At 38.7% G+C, this 14,305-nt stretch overlaps 1 protein-coding gene, 1 long non-coding RNA gene and 1 pseudogene across 2 annotated transcripts in view; 2 read left to right on the top strand and 1 right to left on the bottom strand.

Moving 5' to 3' along the window:
* The first annotated feature begins 1,003 nt into the window (after positions 1–1,003).
* The window catches only part of LOC146489254 (putative E3 ubiquitin-protein ligase UBR7), a 38,860-nt gene continuing 25,558 nt past the window's right edge, over positions 1,004–14,305 (top strand). Inside the window, exons 1-2 of the mRNA XM_085107490.1 lie at positions 1,004–1,251; positions 1,350–1,483. Of these exons, the coding sequence (XP_084963616.1) occupies positions 1,123–1,251; positions 1,350–1,483 (263 nt within the window). The 5' untranslated portion in view covers positions 1,004–1,122. The remainder of the gene's footprint in view (positions 1,252–1,349; positions 1,484–14,305) is intronic.
* Positions 3,070–3,782, bottom strand: LOC146489255 (uncharacterized; annotated as a pseudogene).
* Positions 12,068–14,242, top strand: LOC146489256 (uncharacterized). The gene is made up of 2 exons (XR_014864192.1): positions 12,068–12,654; positions 13,380–14,242. It is a non-coding gene; the product is annotated as an uncharacterized LOC146489256 (long non-coding RNA).

Genomic DNA, 14,305 nt, shown 5'->3' on the forward strand with positions numbered 1-14,305 from the left:
ATAATAATGCTTTATAAATAAATTTATTCTAAAACGGCATGTACATGGAATGCAAAAGCCCCTTAAGATTCGTAAGCTTTCTTCAAGTCAATCGTTCCTTATTATAATAGCTACTTGCATGGTGCTATAAAAATCATAACCTCCCGTAGGTAGATGTTTACCTCCTGTAGGTGGATGTTATGAGTTGGTAAAAATGAAAATTATGAAATTCAAGGCAATGATAGAAAAGCTCCTTATGATCCCAAGTTTCCCTGCTAGAGTGTAAGCTTACATGCGTATGAATTGACTATTATAAAACATAAACATAAATGTACAGTGTAGGCTACTCTACCTCCCTTAGGTAGATGTTAACCTCCTGTAGGTGGATGTTATGAGTTGGTAATAATTAAATGAAATGACACTCAGGTCAACGATTAGAAAAGCCCCTGCAAGATTGTAAGTTTTAATGCTTGCAAATAAGCTTTCCGTGTGTTCGATTGTGCCAGTATAACATATACGATACAAACGTGGTGCTATAAAACGTACCTCCCTTAGGTCGATGTTAACCTCCCGTAGGTCGATGTTACCTGAGCAAATCTTGACTGTTTTCATAGTTCCACGTTTCCTCCACAAATTCAATTCAATTCAATTCAATTTATTGCTTCCATCACTAATACATTGTTGTTCATGATAATTATACAATACTAAATAAAATAGTGATGAGGGAGTCTATAGAAAAGCAAAAAAATGCTTGAAGTTATAGATCCCTTTAGATTGAGGTCAACCAAAATCGAGCGTAAAATCCTTGAGATCAGTGTTCAGACGTCGAGAAACGAAAGTAAAAAGAACTCTGTATTCTACCATAACGAATCCTAACAAACGTTCGAAGTCTTTTTTATTTCACCGACGTCGTCCGCCATTACTACTATAAGAGAGTGAATACAGGTCAATTTCCGGTATGATCGTTAACCCGATGACGTCACCTCCCTTAGGCCGATTCACAGCCATTGAAATAACTCGTAGTGAGAAGATCTGGGTACGAGATTAACACAAGGTTTCGCGCCATTTTGATTTGCCAAGTTTGGAGATTTTTTCGACATTTTCGTGTTTTCTAGGAAGATCTGTCGAGTAAAAGCTGAGAGGATGGACACTGGATTGCTTGAAGACGAAGTCGTATCGATGGTAGACGTCTTGCATGAAAACGACGAGCTTGAAGAAGAAGCGAGAGCTGTATTGGGTGACAGCGACGATCAGCATTGTACTTATCCTGCTGTAAGTTACTTTATCAAAAGCTTACCTGTAGTCTTGAACCATAAAAATCATCAGTTTTTAAGCTTATAATAACTGTTATATTTAACTGTGTATTGCAGGGTTATGTGAAGCGACAGGCTCTGTATGCATGTGGGACATGTTCACCATCAGACAAAGACCCTGCAGGGGTGTGCTTAGCATGTACTCTGACTTGTCATGAAGGGCACACGCTGTATGAGCTCTACACTAAAAGGTAATTATTAGGCAGTAAAAAGTTATTATAATTTTTTATTTAATAAACGTATTCCGCTTTATTCCTGAAAAAAAAAATTGGTTACAATTTGAACTATGAAACATTGCACTGCGGGTTGGGCAGGAATTTATTTGATCACACAGGCTATAAAATCTGCAAATCATTACTCGCTGGTTTTTATAATACCTTCAAAAAGACTGTTGAGTTTGCAAGGAACCTTTTAGGGTGAACCAATCACTCACAAAATCGACACTTCCCCTTGGGACTTAAGTCCATGGATCATGAACCTTGTCTATTCACTGGACAAAAAGGTATGCCTGGGGGGATTCTGAAGGTTCAAATAATATTTATTGATTGGCACATCACTATTTTTTCATAAATTGTGTATTTAGTTCCTCTCAAGAATTTGCTTACAACTAGTCCAAGTCATAATTTTCTTTCCTTCATTTGCAACATCATACAAAGAACCTTGCTTTCAAGAGACAAATAGTTAATATGTGGCTTAGACTCTTTTAACCAAGCCACAGCCTTTAACCAAAAAAGTTGTGTTTCGTGGAAATCCCTAAAGAGATATTAAGTAGGTGTCTTGAGTTACACTCTTACTTTTAGCTTTTTCGTGAAATAAAGTTTCATTAAACAGATGGTATTTGATTTCCACACAGTACACGCGTCAGGAAGATGATCATTCCATGTACAAATTTAATCAAGCATAGTAACTTCGCTGTTCAAAGCACCGCTTGACGAAAACTATCGAAACTCGGCTTACAGTGATCAAAACACCACGTTTGAGATCTCTTTTTAAAGCTCTCAAAAGACTCTTCGTTCATTAATATAAATAACAGCTTAAAATATTTTGCGAAGAACTCAAAACCATCAAATGTCTGCAGTGATTCCGCAGAGTTCCTAAAAATATCAAGAGCAAAGGAATACTCTCGCAACTTCGTGGCTCAAGGCTGCTTAATTAGGCTATTGTTCCTGTCTTTTGAATTCGCTTCAGGGTCTTCCTGCAAAGTTCTCACCTTTTCTCAACCGAGTAAAAACGAGCTAACTTGCATCATTCTTCGCGGCTGCCGAAGTGAATGCCCAAAGGAATAAAGAGAGCCTTCAGGCAACAAAATCCAGCGGAGTCACCCATTTCTCAATGACACACTTAAATCGGCGTGAAGTTGTAATGTCTAACATTTACTGAAAAAAAAATTGAAAAATATTTAAAAAAGCGTGAGATATTTAGGAAAACGTATTTCCATATAAAAGTAAATAAATAAAAAAGGTGTCATAATCTCCTTAGTGCAAGACGCCCCAGAGGAATGTTCGTGGCAAAACGCTTCATCCGGGAGCTCTTATTTCAGAATTAAGCATATTTTGTTTACATCTCGCCTGCAGAAAATTTCTCACTTCGAATTTTATATTCTTCGCGCTTCCTACATGGAAAAGTCATCAAAAAAACGAAAAGAGGCTGTGGATAAAATCCCGGAAGTAGCTAGGGCCTAAGAAAAAGGGAAAGATAGGTTTCAGCGAAGATCAAAAACGTGATCTTGCAGAGAGCGACAAAGGCACTTGGTTCTACCAAGAAACTCTAGTCGACGTTAAAGGTTCTGTCGAAAACTGGAGCAGCGGCCTTCAACTTTATCCACTGTTATTGGATCAAGTACACAGAGGTTGATTGTCGTGCAGAAGTCCTGTAGGCTAACTTTGAAAGCGTCCTGTGAAAAAAAATATACGTATTATATGTATTATTTTGATACCAGCATAACTCCAACTCCAAGATCTACTTTATTTGATAAAAAGACCAGAATAAAGATAAGGAAATTTTGGGTTGTCGTGGCAGACAAACCTCTCTGATCTCCCCCTTGACATCTCCCGGAACGACTTTTCTAATAAAATTGAGCACAACCTCCGGAAATGCATATTGTGCATCCTCTGGGCCGATTTCTTTCTTCTGCAGCGAGATAAAACCAAATAACGTTTTACTGCGCGTTTGTAATGAAACATTGGCGTAAAATCAGCAAGAATTAGACCGATGAAATAAAACTCACCAGAAGCGCATGAGCCCACGTATAATACTGGAGATAGCGTGTTCTGCGTGGCCCTTTAATTCTCTCGCTTTTTGCTCCGCTCCACGCTATCTTCAAGATTACTTACGAAGAAATCACCAACGTACCTAAATAACAGTAAAAATGCGATTTTCTTTCATTATAAATTTCCTTTGATACGAAATAAATAACCGCTTTAGCTTGAAGCGTAAATCACATTACACACAATCAAAACAAACAATCTACCCAATAGATTTCATCTCTGATACCAGTACACTCCTCAAACTCTCGCTTTCGGTTTCGTTAGCGTTTCTTTTTCCCCGTTTTCCTGGTTGATTTTTACGTTTTCCTTTCACCACTTTCCCTATCTTGCTCCATCACAACAGCGGAGTCTAAAACGTGAAATTCTGTGCCATTGTTGTTGACGCCTGTTGCTCGATTGGCTCGCCAGGTAATGAGGTGTCATAATCTCCTGTGGAGGCTTGTTTTTCTTGCAAACCTTTATTGAGCGAAAACCCGCACTTGAATTTTGGCAGAGTATGTCGACTATGAATGAATTAATAGGGCATGTAGTTTTGACGGATTGTCGTGAAATTTGGCCAGAAGATTCAAAGGATAATGACAAACAAGAAGGTGTCAGGAAATTTTGATTTTCAAAATATTTTTCCCGTGGCGACTGTTTACGCAACACGCCTCAAATATTTTTTGCTATTCAAACTTTAGATGTGGATATCTAAATAACCAATCAGAGTTTCGAAAAAGCCTGACACCTTTTTTGTTGATTGATGCCTTGTGAATAACACTGTGCCAGCGATTTCGTTTTTCGCGCGGCATTCAATAACCGATTAATTCAATGGAACGACCATCGGTCAATTCAAGGTTCTACTGGCTCCTGGCACCTAAAAAAGGAAAAGATCGCTAAATTATATTTTTATAGGAAACTATGTTTATTAAGCTTTATAATGATATATAGTTTGTTAGAGGTTTATTAAAACTTGCACGCATACGAATTTTTTCCCAAAGGACACCCGCGAACCCAGGAAGTATCCTTAAAGTGTGGTCCATAATTAAACTTTGTCCAGACATTCAGAAGTTCTTATTTAAAGAAGGGGTCCTTTAGGTAAAGAAGGAATCATTATGTTAAGGTCATTTTTACTCATGTTACAGGTAAGGAGCATTTTACTCCCAAACTGTTCCAATTCCAAATCCAGAAAAAATTCCATTTGCCAAATGTTGTTTTCTTCATCCAAATAGTTTTTGATCCAAGAGCACTTCAGGCAGCGTGCAAAGAAAGTCATGTGCAATAGCCCGGGGCTAGTGGATTTTCCAATCGGGCTTGTGGATTCTGATTCAAGCTGATCTCACAAAGGGAAATCTTTTGAAAAAAGTATCGCATTACATGTACATTTCATGCCCGACATAATGCGTGCAATATTTCCTTTGCAGTCTAGTCCACGTAATTCAAGTAAAAATAATTTGAAATATGACTAACCCTTGCTAAATAAGAATTATTTCAGGGAAAGCTAGTTGTCTGTATTATGCTTCATCATTCAATGAACGTACCAAAAAGCACCAAAAAGGTTTTGCTCCTGTACTCCGGTAAGAAAGTTATTCAGTTGCGTTCATGGTTTTTGCACTGACACATACGTTTCAATAAATTCTACACGGTGTGTATTAAATAGTGGATGAAAATTTATCGATCACATCCTAGTGCTTTCCCATAAATTATCAGATGTAAATTGCAAAAATGAAACAATTTTTTTTCCTTTGAAACCTTTTCATTGTGCCAATGTGTAAAGTCTCTTACCAGGCCAACTGATAGTTCACACTTTTACCGTTAATATAAAGGTTTCGATAAATTATGGTGGATTATCAATTATTAATAAAGCAGCTAACTAATTAACTTGTCGTGTAATTAATAATCACCTAATTAAAACGGTGAATAAATTAATACTACTTGTGAATTTTTTTCCAGGCTAGTTAAAATGACTTTCGGGCTAGTACATGCTGACTTTCTTTGCACCCCGACTTCAGGGTTTTGTTAAAAGACGCAATTTCCAACATTCTAAGACCACGCTCTTTAAAGCCCTTTCCCATCCCACAGAAAGTCATAGAAAAGGCTATTTACTTCCTTAATGATAGACTCATTTGATTGAAGAGATGTCAAGAAAAAGCTATCAGTGATACAGCTTTGTAATTAACTCAAGATATAAAAGACTAGCCTACTGGTGTATGGTTTCATTTGCTACATGTAGCTGCCCTGCTTACTACATGTAGATTCAAAAGTCTCCAAAATTGTAACTGGCTGGCCAATATTCCTCTCTGGATGTGGGGCCTGGACCATTCACTATAGCACAAATGGCCGCCTTTCAGGACACAGTGGGATGGTCCCTGGAGTCAATCTTCTGCCACTGCAGTCCTCCCACCTCGAAGACCTGGCGTAACTCATTCTTTACTCCTTCAACATCCTTTGGACAAGACTCTGGAGGACAAAATTCTAAGTTGTGAGTCATTGACATTTCGTTGTTGCTGCCCGACTCCTTGACTTGTCCCCATAACTATTTTTCGCCGCTCGCCAACAGAGTCCACTCTTCCAGAGTCCAATCAGGTTGCATTATTTCTAGGAATGTAGTGGTTAACTGTTTCAGTCCCTGCCCGTATCAGTGGCAGTTAAGTCTTGCAGCAGCTACCCCAAGCTTTTTTTTTTTTTCCGCTCGGTTAGTTATGTACTTTCTTTGTCTGTCTATTCTTGTCCAATCCAGAACTTGCTGGCGGTGTTGACTCATAGTGCTGGGGAGATTGGTAGTCTCTAGTTATTGTAACTCTAGCACAATGCTGGCTGGAGGTCAGTGCATAGTGTGGTATGAGGGAGGCTTATAGACCATGTTAGCTTTTGACCTGCCTACTTGTCCGATCCAGTGTGGTTCTTGGCACTGGGGAGATAAGTAAGGTTGTATGGCCACTTATGGAAATTGTCTGTCATGCTGAACGTGGAGTAGTGTTCCCCTCTTATGCCAAATGTTTTCTTGATTTGTCTATGTGCGTTTATTTCCATATGCTTTATAGATAAAGGAACTGTGACATTGTATTTGAGCCTGAGCCTGGAGATGTTTTCAATGTTTCTAATGCTTTTTTTTTTAATAAACAATTTTTGTTAGCCTTAGCCGGATGGCACAAAAAACAAGATTCACATACTTAAAACACTACTCACGCTACTTACAATAATTACTAGGAAAGCTGGTATCAAGCCCAATAATGAAAAGTGCGTCTTCAAAACAAAGGAATCCGTGATTTTTAGCATACTTTACACCCCAAATGGTGTACAGTACAGTCCAGATAAAATCAAAGTGATAGAAGAATTAGAGCAGCTGAAAGATAAGAAGGAACTTCACACCTTCCTGGGAATGTCAACCTATATGAGTTCATTTTATTCCGAAGTTAGCCAACTACTGTATACTGCATCCTGCGTGAACTATTAAAAGAAAACATTGACTTTGTGTGGGGAAGTCAGTGATTGGTACAGCAACAACAGTTTGCGTATTACAACAGAAAAGAGCCAGTTGCACTTCACATTGATGCATCGATCAAGGGCCTGGATGCAGCTTTATTCCAGAACAACAGACACCAAAGCCTTTGCATTGAAAGTACTTACTCCCACAGAGACCCAATATGCTAATATAGAGGGAGAACTATAAGCAGTGGTTTATGTTTGTTTCTCCTACCTGTATGTGAGATTGTTTGTGGTTAAAATAGATCATCTGCCCCTGGAGCAAATCCACAAAAAGAACCTGATGCAGGTGCCCCCCACACCTTCAAAGAATGTTGTTACATTTATCTCTACAACCTTTTGATTATGCAGTTATCAAGTACATCCCAGGGAGAGAAATGGTCACAGCCAACGCCCTGTCCCATCTCTCACAGATGGATGAATTTAAAGTTTTCCCGACATGAAAGTGAAAGTTCATCAAGTTATCGAGATCACATTTATCAAAACTGTAAAAAATGAAACCCTGCAGTTGTTATCCCACCAGGTTTTGCAAGGCTGGCCTGACAATGTGAAGAAAGTTGATAGGGCAGTAAAACCCTGCTGGTCCTCGTGAGATGACGTATCAGTAGAAGACGGGATAGTACTCTTGGGCAAACATTGGATAGTTCTTCAATCCTTGAAAGGCAGTATCCCACAGCAAATTCATGGAGGGCACTTAAAGTTACATGTGCCTTGTACCCTCAGGGGTGCCTTCAGTTTAACTGATGTAGCACCTCTCGGTTACATCACAGATACCCAAAACCCTATATCAAATTAAAGCTTACAGAACTGGGTATTCAAATATTTCATTGCTTTTCCAAGAAAATAAATTCCCATGTTTTCCGTAAAGTCGAAACTTGAAGTTCTAGATCCGTAGTTCAAAAGTTCCAGCTCAATGCGATTTTTATATTTTGAGAGTTTTTTTTTCTCCAGGTCAGGATTCCAAATGCTTAAAAAACATGTCGGGGTCTTCCTTAATTCGATTGCCCTCAAAAGTTACAGAGCATTTTCAAAACTGCCTACGGAAATGGCTTTCAAGGAAAGAAATTTTAGAATTATCGAATTCCCAACACATTTTTGTTGGTTATAAATTTTTCTAGCATCTGCCCAAATTTGACTGAAATCGAACAAATTGTTGTTGAGTTGTAACTTTTGAAAGTGTCCCCTCCAAGCGAAAATTAAAGTTTGAGAAAACCGTGCTTGAAAAAAATTCTTGCTACACAAACAAAGTACCGCCCCCTAACTCCTTTATGGAAAATTAGCCAATCATTTTGGAAGCTACTTTTTCTTCTGGTCCTCTCCTTTGATAATTTTCTCACAGTTTTGCACGTACTTGGTCCAGAGTAATCAACTCCATCACCATTTTGTTGGGTATCTGCGGTGTTTGTTGTACGTCGATTTTGTAATCTGTAATCATTATGGGAAAAACTAAATGTGGACTAAAGCCGACCTCATCTAGCAAAGCCCCAAAGCAGAAGCAGCAGAGGTGAACAAAATTATCAGCACAAAGCGCTACAGAATTATTGGGGAACCACCGTGACTGCATGTATTGTCTCAGTCAAAAAGGAAAATTCTTGCTTCTCTTCAAAAAGCCAGCGAATACATCTATTCGAGTGAAATATTGTTGAGAATAGTGAAGTTTTGAGATTGCTTATCGAAAGTTCGGGTGTAAATTTGCTTTTGAATGAACATTCCAAAACGTTTATAATGCTGCAAATCGGAAACAAGTATCTGTTTGATGCTTGAAAAAAATGTTTAAACGGAACTGCTTAAAAGATTTGACCCTGGTCAACGCTTTGGAAACAAGAAGCTGTTTTCAGCTTATACTCGGGCCATATTTGATTGCGTGGTGCGTAAGCCTACAATCTTTTAGCAGTGATAACCTCCAGCATCGCCAATCCCCCCAAATAGATAGATGCAGAGATATAGTGAGGCAATAAGTAACCACCAGATAGAATTTAGCCTGCGAGCAAGCTCTTTTGGGGGTGGGAAGCTGGAGGGGGAAAGAGGAGAGAGCTTGCAACGACGTCTTAGGAATTTCCATTTCTGCGTCGAATTTTTCAACGCAAAATGCTGATTGGTGGATATTGAATTTGGTGCTTCATTGCTCTTCGCGTGCCTCATGTTGACAACACAAAAATGGGTTTTCTCTGGAATTAAAACCCAAGCAAAGTCAAGCTGCCAATGTCTACTTCAAAGTAGCGATGTTCTTGCAGTTTTGAGATTTGGTACAAGTTTGATATTTCAACCTTTTGCAGCAATTGAAAGTCTAAATTCTAACATCAAACAATGTTAGTTGTCTGCCCATTGCAAAGTATCATTATCGATTACTTGATCGCAGAAGCAAGAAGAATGGGGATGCCTGCCGCTTCGATTGCCGATATTTCAGATGGAGAGTCAAGGTTGGCCAAATTTAAGCTTTTGTTTGGTGTTTGGCTCAGCTGAAAAAAATATGAACATCTCTCAGCTTACGCCACAAATTAAAGCTTTCTGAATATACTGACTCAATTCCGAGTGCTTCGGTACGGCGTTAGCAGCGAACTGCCAGTTTTTTAGGGCAACTTTTTTAGAAGCGCAATGATTTCCTTTTGATCTGGCACTCTCACGTCTTCTTTGCTACTCGTTCACAACATCACAAATTTCACACGGGTTGAGTGTTCCAATGAAACCACATTGTCGATATTGAGAATTGCGTTCTCGTTCTCGGAGACCCGGCTGCAAAATTGAGATCCTTCCGATTTCCTTGCACTGCTTCTTTTTTCCCTGGCTGGACTGTGTCCAGTTTTCGACATTTTCTTATGTTCAGTAGTTTTGTGGCGTTGACACTGCAGTCGGCAAGATTCGCTTGACCCTTGGGAAGACATTTGTGACCTCGATCTTTTGGTCAATCGGCTTTTAGTGTGCTCACAATTTAAAGTAAAATCCTTTACTAAATTATCTGATTTTTGTGGCACTCGGTAGGCATACTCGATCAGAGAAACTATAGTTTTTGTCAGCAAGGATTCCCGTCTTCTGGAGTGTAACATTGTACTTTTCACATGTTTGTTTACATTTGCTATAGTTTCCGGTTTGCCCTGATTGGCCAAATTGTGACAGCTAGGACAGCAGGGAGCTGTGGGGAGTATTGGGAGGCGGCATTCAAATTCCTGAGACATCGTTACAAGCTCTCTCCTCTTTCCCCCTCTTGCCCCCCACCCCCAAGAGAGCTTGCTCGCAGGCTAGATTAAGAATTGCATTTCTTGCAGTCAGAATGAAATATAGCGGAAAACGACATAATTTTGTCATACGAATGCTTTTAGTAATCCCCTGGCTTTAATCCTTATGTTTTCACCTTTCATTTGTGACAGAAACCATTTGTACAGTCCGGTTGTGAATCTGTGTGATGCCTGATCGTAATTTCTGGTATGATATATAGAGGATATTACATGGCCGCGCGGAGATACGAAATTTCTCTTCAAGTGTTGAGAAATATTTCCAAGTGAGCGCAGCGATCGAGTGAAATATATTTCAACATGAGAAGAGAAATTTCGTATCTCCAAGCCACCACGTAATTTTCATTTTATTATATAAAATCCTCACAATATAGCAAAATATGCTTTGTTCTTTATTTCAAAAACTAAGGTTTGAAATTGAATATAATAAGCAATAATCGTACAGTCAGTTGTTTATTTTTATCAATCGTAAACCAGGCCGAGTTATGTCAATACAAAGTAAGACTAAGCGAAAAGGCCACAAATTAAAGCTATATAAATAGAAAACGGATAAACAGGTAGGTCCCTGGTATAAACTAATGGCATATTAAATATGGTTAGAAATTTGGCTTACAGTAACAAGTAAATCTGAACATACCGTCCTAGCTTTCATCGCTGTTTTCAACTACCCTCACACAACTCAACGTCATACGCAGTTTTCCTCTTTGTATTCGGATTTTCTTGTTCTTCTACAAATTCGATCAGTTTCTTATCTGTGAACTCAACAAATCTGCTTGAGCTTGTCTCCATTTTAGGATAAACTTAACTTCAACTCGCGAAAAGACCAACTTAAAAACTCCCAAAAGACCAAACGACAGCCAAACGGCGGAAACCCTTCGGAAAACCACAAGTGTTTGACAGCGCACGAAATACTGCGAGCTGATTGGTCAAAAGTGATATCACACATGTGTGGATAAAAATGATATCACCACTGGCGGGATAGCGTCTTTATCGATTTGCTACCACTCTATATACCACTAAATTTTATATAATAAAGAGTAACATTACGCATCATGTGTCCTTGTAAGTTTTTCAATGTTCTGCTGTTTATATTTTAAGGAAAACAACAAAACTTTTGAGTCTATAAACATGTTTCGACAGAAACTTCTGTCATCCTCAGTTAGTTAAAGTTAACAAAGCGGTAGAAGTTGAATTTATAATAAGTAGACAAAAATGTTAATTATGGTAACCGTAATAACAAAATGAACGTGACAATGTGAGAGTTATAAGGATAATTTTAGATTTACATGGTGTAATGTCTGGTTCAAGGAGGGTTGTTCGTTTTGAATATGAATAGCCTCTTTTATCTTAAGTTGGAAAGTGGTAGAGGCGTGATCTAAAATATGAAAACAATCTTATAAACATTAAAGGCACGGCAATGTTTAGAAATATGCAAATGTTTGAAAATGTGATAGGCCCTATCACTGGCTAAGTACGCACGTGCGCGTGTGGAAAAATGCCGGGTTGTTTCACCGACATAACAGGCATTACAGCCCGCACATGTAAACTTATACACCACACGTGAACGGAGCCCGTCATATTACGGATCTAAAAGGAAGAAAAAACTAGCTTGATATCTAAATCATTTCAATAACGCTTAATAAAGGGACGAATCCTTTTCTGAGTAATGACAAAGAAACAGCCTACATACGGTAGCTTAAAGTAAAATGTAGTCAAAGTGGTATTAAAGGGGGAACCCCGAGAACAATGATTATTTTGGGTCCCAGTTATATAACAATTAACAACCCTTTTAATTACACGGGCAGGGAAAAGGTTCTTTTTTAAGATTTCCATGAGTTTTGTGATGCACTCAACTTCTACTGCTTTGTACTTTAACTAACTGAGGATGACAGAAGTTTCTGTCGAAACATGTTTTAGACTCAAACGTTAATTATTTGCCGTTTTCCTTAAAATATTAACTTGTCTGCTACTATCAAGACCCTCTGCTGTTTAAATTTTTAAATGAAATTCAAGGGGAAGTATTTGTTATCCCCCTTTCATTTGAAGACAGAAACCATTTCTATATTGATTGTTTTGTTTTTTTTTTATAGTAAACATGAGGCAAATCTTTATCTGTCTTGGCCCGCAGGGTCATAGAGTGATTTAGTTGCCAAATTTTCGGTTAAACAAAACTAACCTAATAATAATAATAAAAAAAGGCAGCTCGTGAAGTGCGATTCACAGTAACTTAAAGCATGGAAAAATGTAAACTGCAAGCCAAATCCAGTGTTTACTGGCCTGGAATCTACACGGACATAGAACATCTCATAATCTCATGCGACGTCTGTCAGAAGTACCAAAACTCCCAGCAAAAGTTAACCTATGACACCCTCAGAAATCCAATCCAGACTGTGGCAAACTGTGAGTACTGATCTCTTTTATGCCCAACAGTTGTGGTTCCTCATAGTTGTTGATTACTATTCCAAGTTCCCGTTTGATTGAAAACTTCACAGCTGGGGCAGTTGCTATTGCAACAAGCTAGGCTTCTGTTCGCCGGAAATTGAATCCCCAAAACTCTGTGTGCGATAACGGCACCCAAGTCACTTCCGCTGAGTTCCAGCAATTATCCAGCCAACATGGCTTTGAAAGGGTGATGTCATCGCCTCACTACCCACATGGCCATGATTTTGTTAACGTCAAGTTCAAACAGTCAATTTAAAAATGCAGAGGGCATAGACTTGGCTCTATTGGCACTGTGGGCAACGCCCCTGAGCTCCAATGTACCATCGCCTGCTGAACTCCTGAATGTCTGAGTTTCAAATCTACTTTCCCCTGGGAAAATCTATCTAACAAAAAACTAAGGGAATTGGCTTAAGGTGAGACAGGGCAACCAGAGCCAGTATTACAACAGGCACACCAAGGAACTCGCTGAACTACACAAAAACCAAGCTGTCTATGTGCAAGATACTGTGAGAACGACGTGGAGTCCTGCCAAAGTAGTAGATCAGGGATTTACACCCCAGTCTTACATTGTGGAAACTGAAAGAGGTGCACAACTGCAAAGGAATACAATCCATCTTAGGACAATATAATGTAATAGCACATCTAAGAATCTAACAATCAATGTGTTTACTGGTATCCCACAGGGAAGGACAACTACACCTGGAATTCAAATATCTTCAGATGGCAAAACACAAGATCCCATCGCAGCTGACGAGTTAGGACAAAGAGAAACTGAGAAGCGGATGGCGAACACTTGTTCTGGTCAAGAAATCCGAACACCACAAAGACATCTTCGACTGTCCTTTAATTTTTATACGTGATGTTGGATAGCAAATTTATGATTTAGAATTAAGTTCAAACAACTGTTTTTCTCTCACACATTGTTATGTAAGAGAAGGGGATGTGACATAATTATTGGAATTAGCATAGGCTGTTGATTGTTTGTCTCTAGTGTAGTATTAGTACTTACATATTGTGTGACCATTTCTGAATAAGAGGAAAGTATAATGTACACATTGCATACATATATAAGTAGATGTAAATTATACACTTGCCCTCTCGCTACTTTGACTTCACTAATAAAGCATTACATTACTTTGATGTTTGGATTAGCTCTGAAAGCATTAATTTTGTAAGCACTTCAGTTGAAACAATACAATCATACAAACAACGACTGTTGACTCTTTGTTTATTACCACTAACCTACAGTATGACAGGTAAATCACAGATATTGTCTTTCTCTATAATTGTATCTTTGGAGATACCGACTTAAACGTAGATTAATTTGTTACTTTTAATTAGTTCCTCATAATCATTCTCACACTCAGAACCCTACTCTGATGTTAAGACCTGTTCACTGCAGAACCGCTACTTTTGAGGCGTCGTTTTTCAACAGGGCTGTGAAACGCTGGAATCACTATCTGCAATCTTGCCTCTCCTGACTAATTCTCCAGTCTAAGTATTTTCAAGAATTTTCTATGTGCTAGCTATTTTACCTTATTAGATACCACCTTTGACATAGGCATGCCTTGCACCTGGTTCCTCTCCTCCTCCTTTTTAACTCGTGAAT

This window comes from Pavona decussata, unplaced genomic scaffold (genome assembly GCF_977016875.1).
Source record: "Pavona decussata unplaced genomic scaffold, jaPavDecu1.1 SCAFFOLD_6, whole genome shotgun sequence".
In the NCBI taxonomy this organism is placed as follows: domain Eukaryota; kingdom Metazoa; phylum Cnidaria; class Anthozoa; order Scleractinia; family Agariciidae; genus Pavona; species Pavona decussata.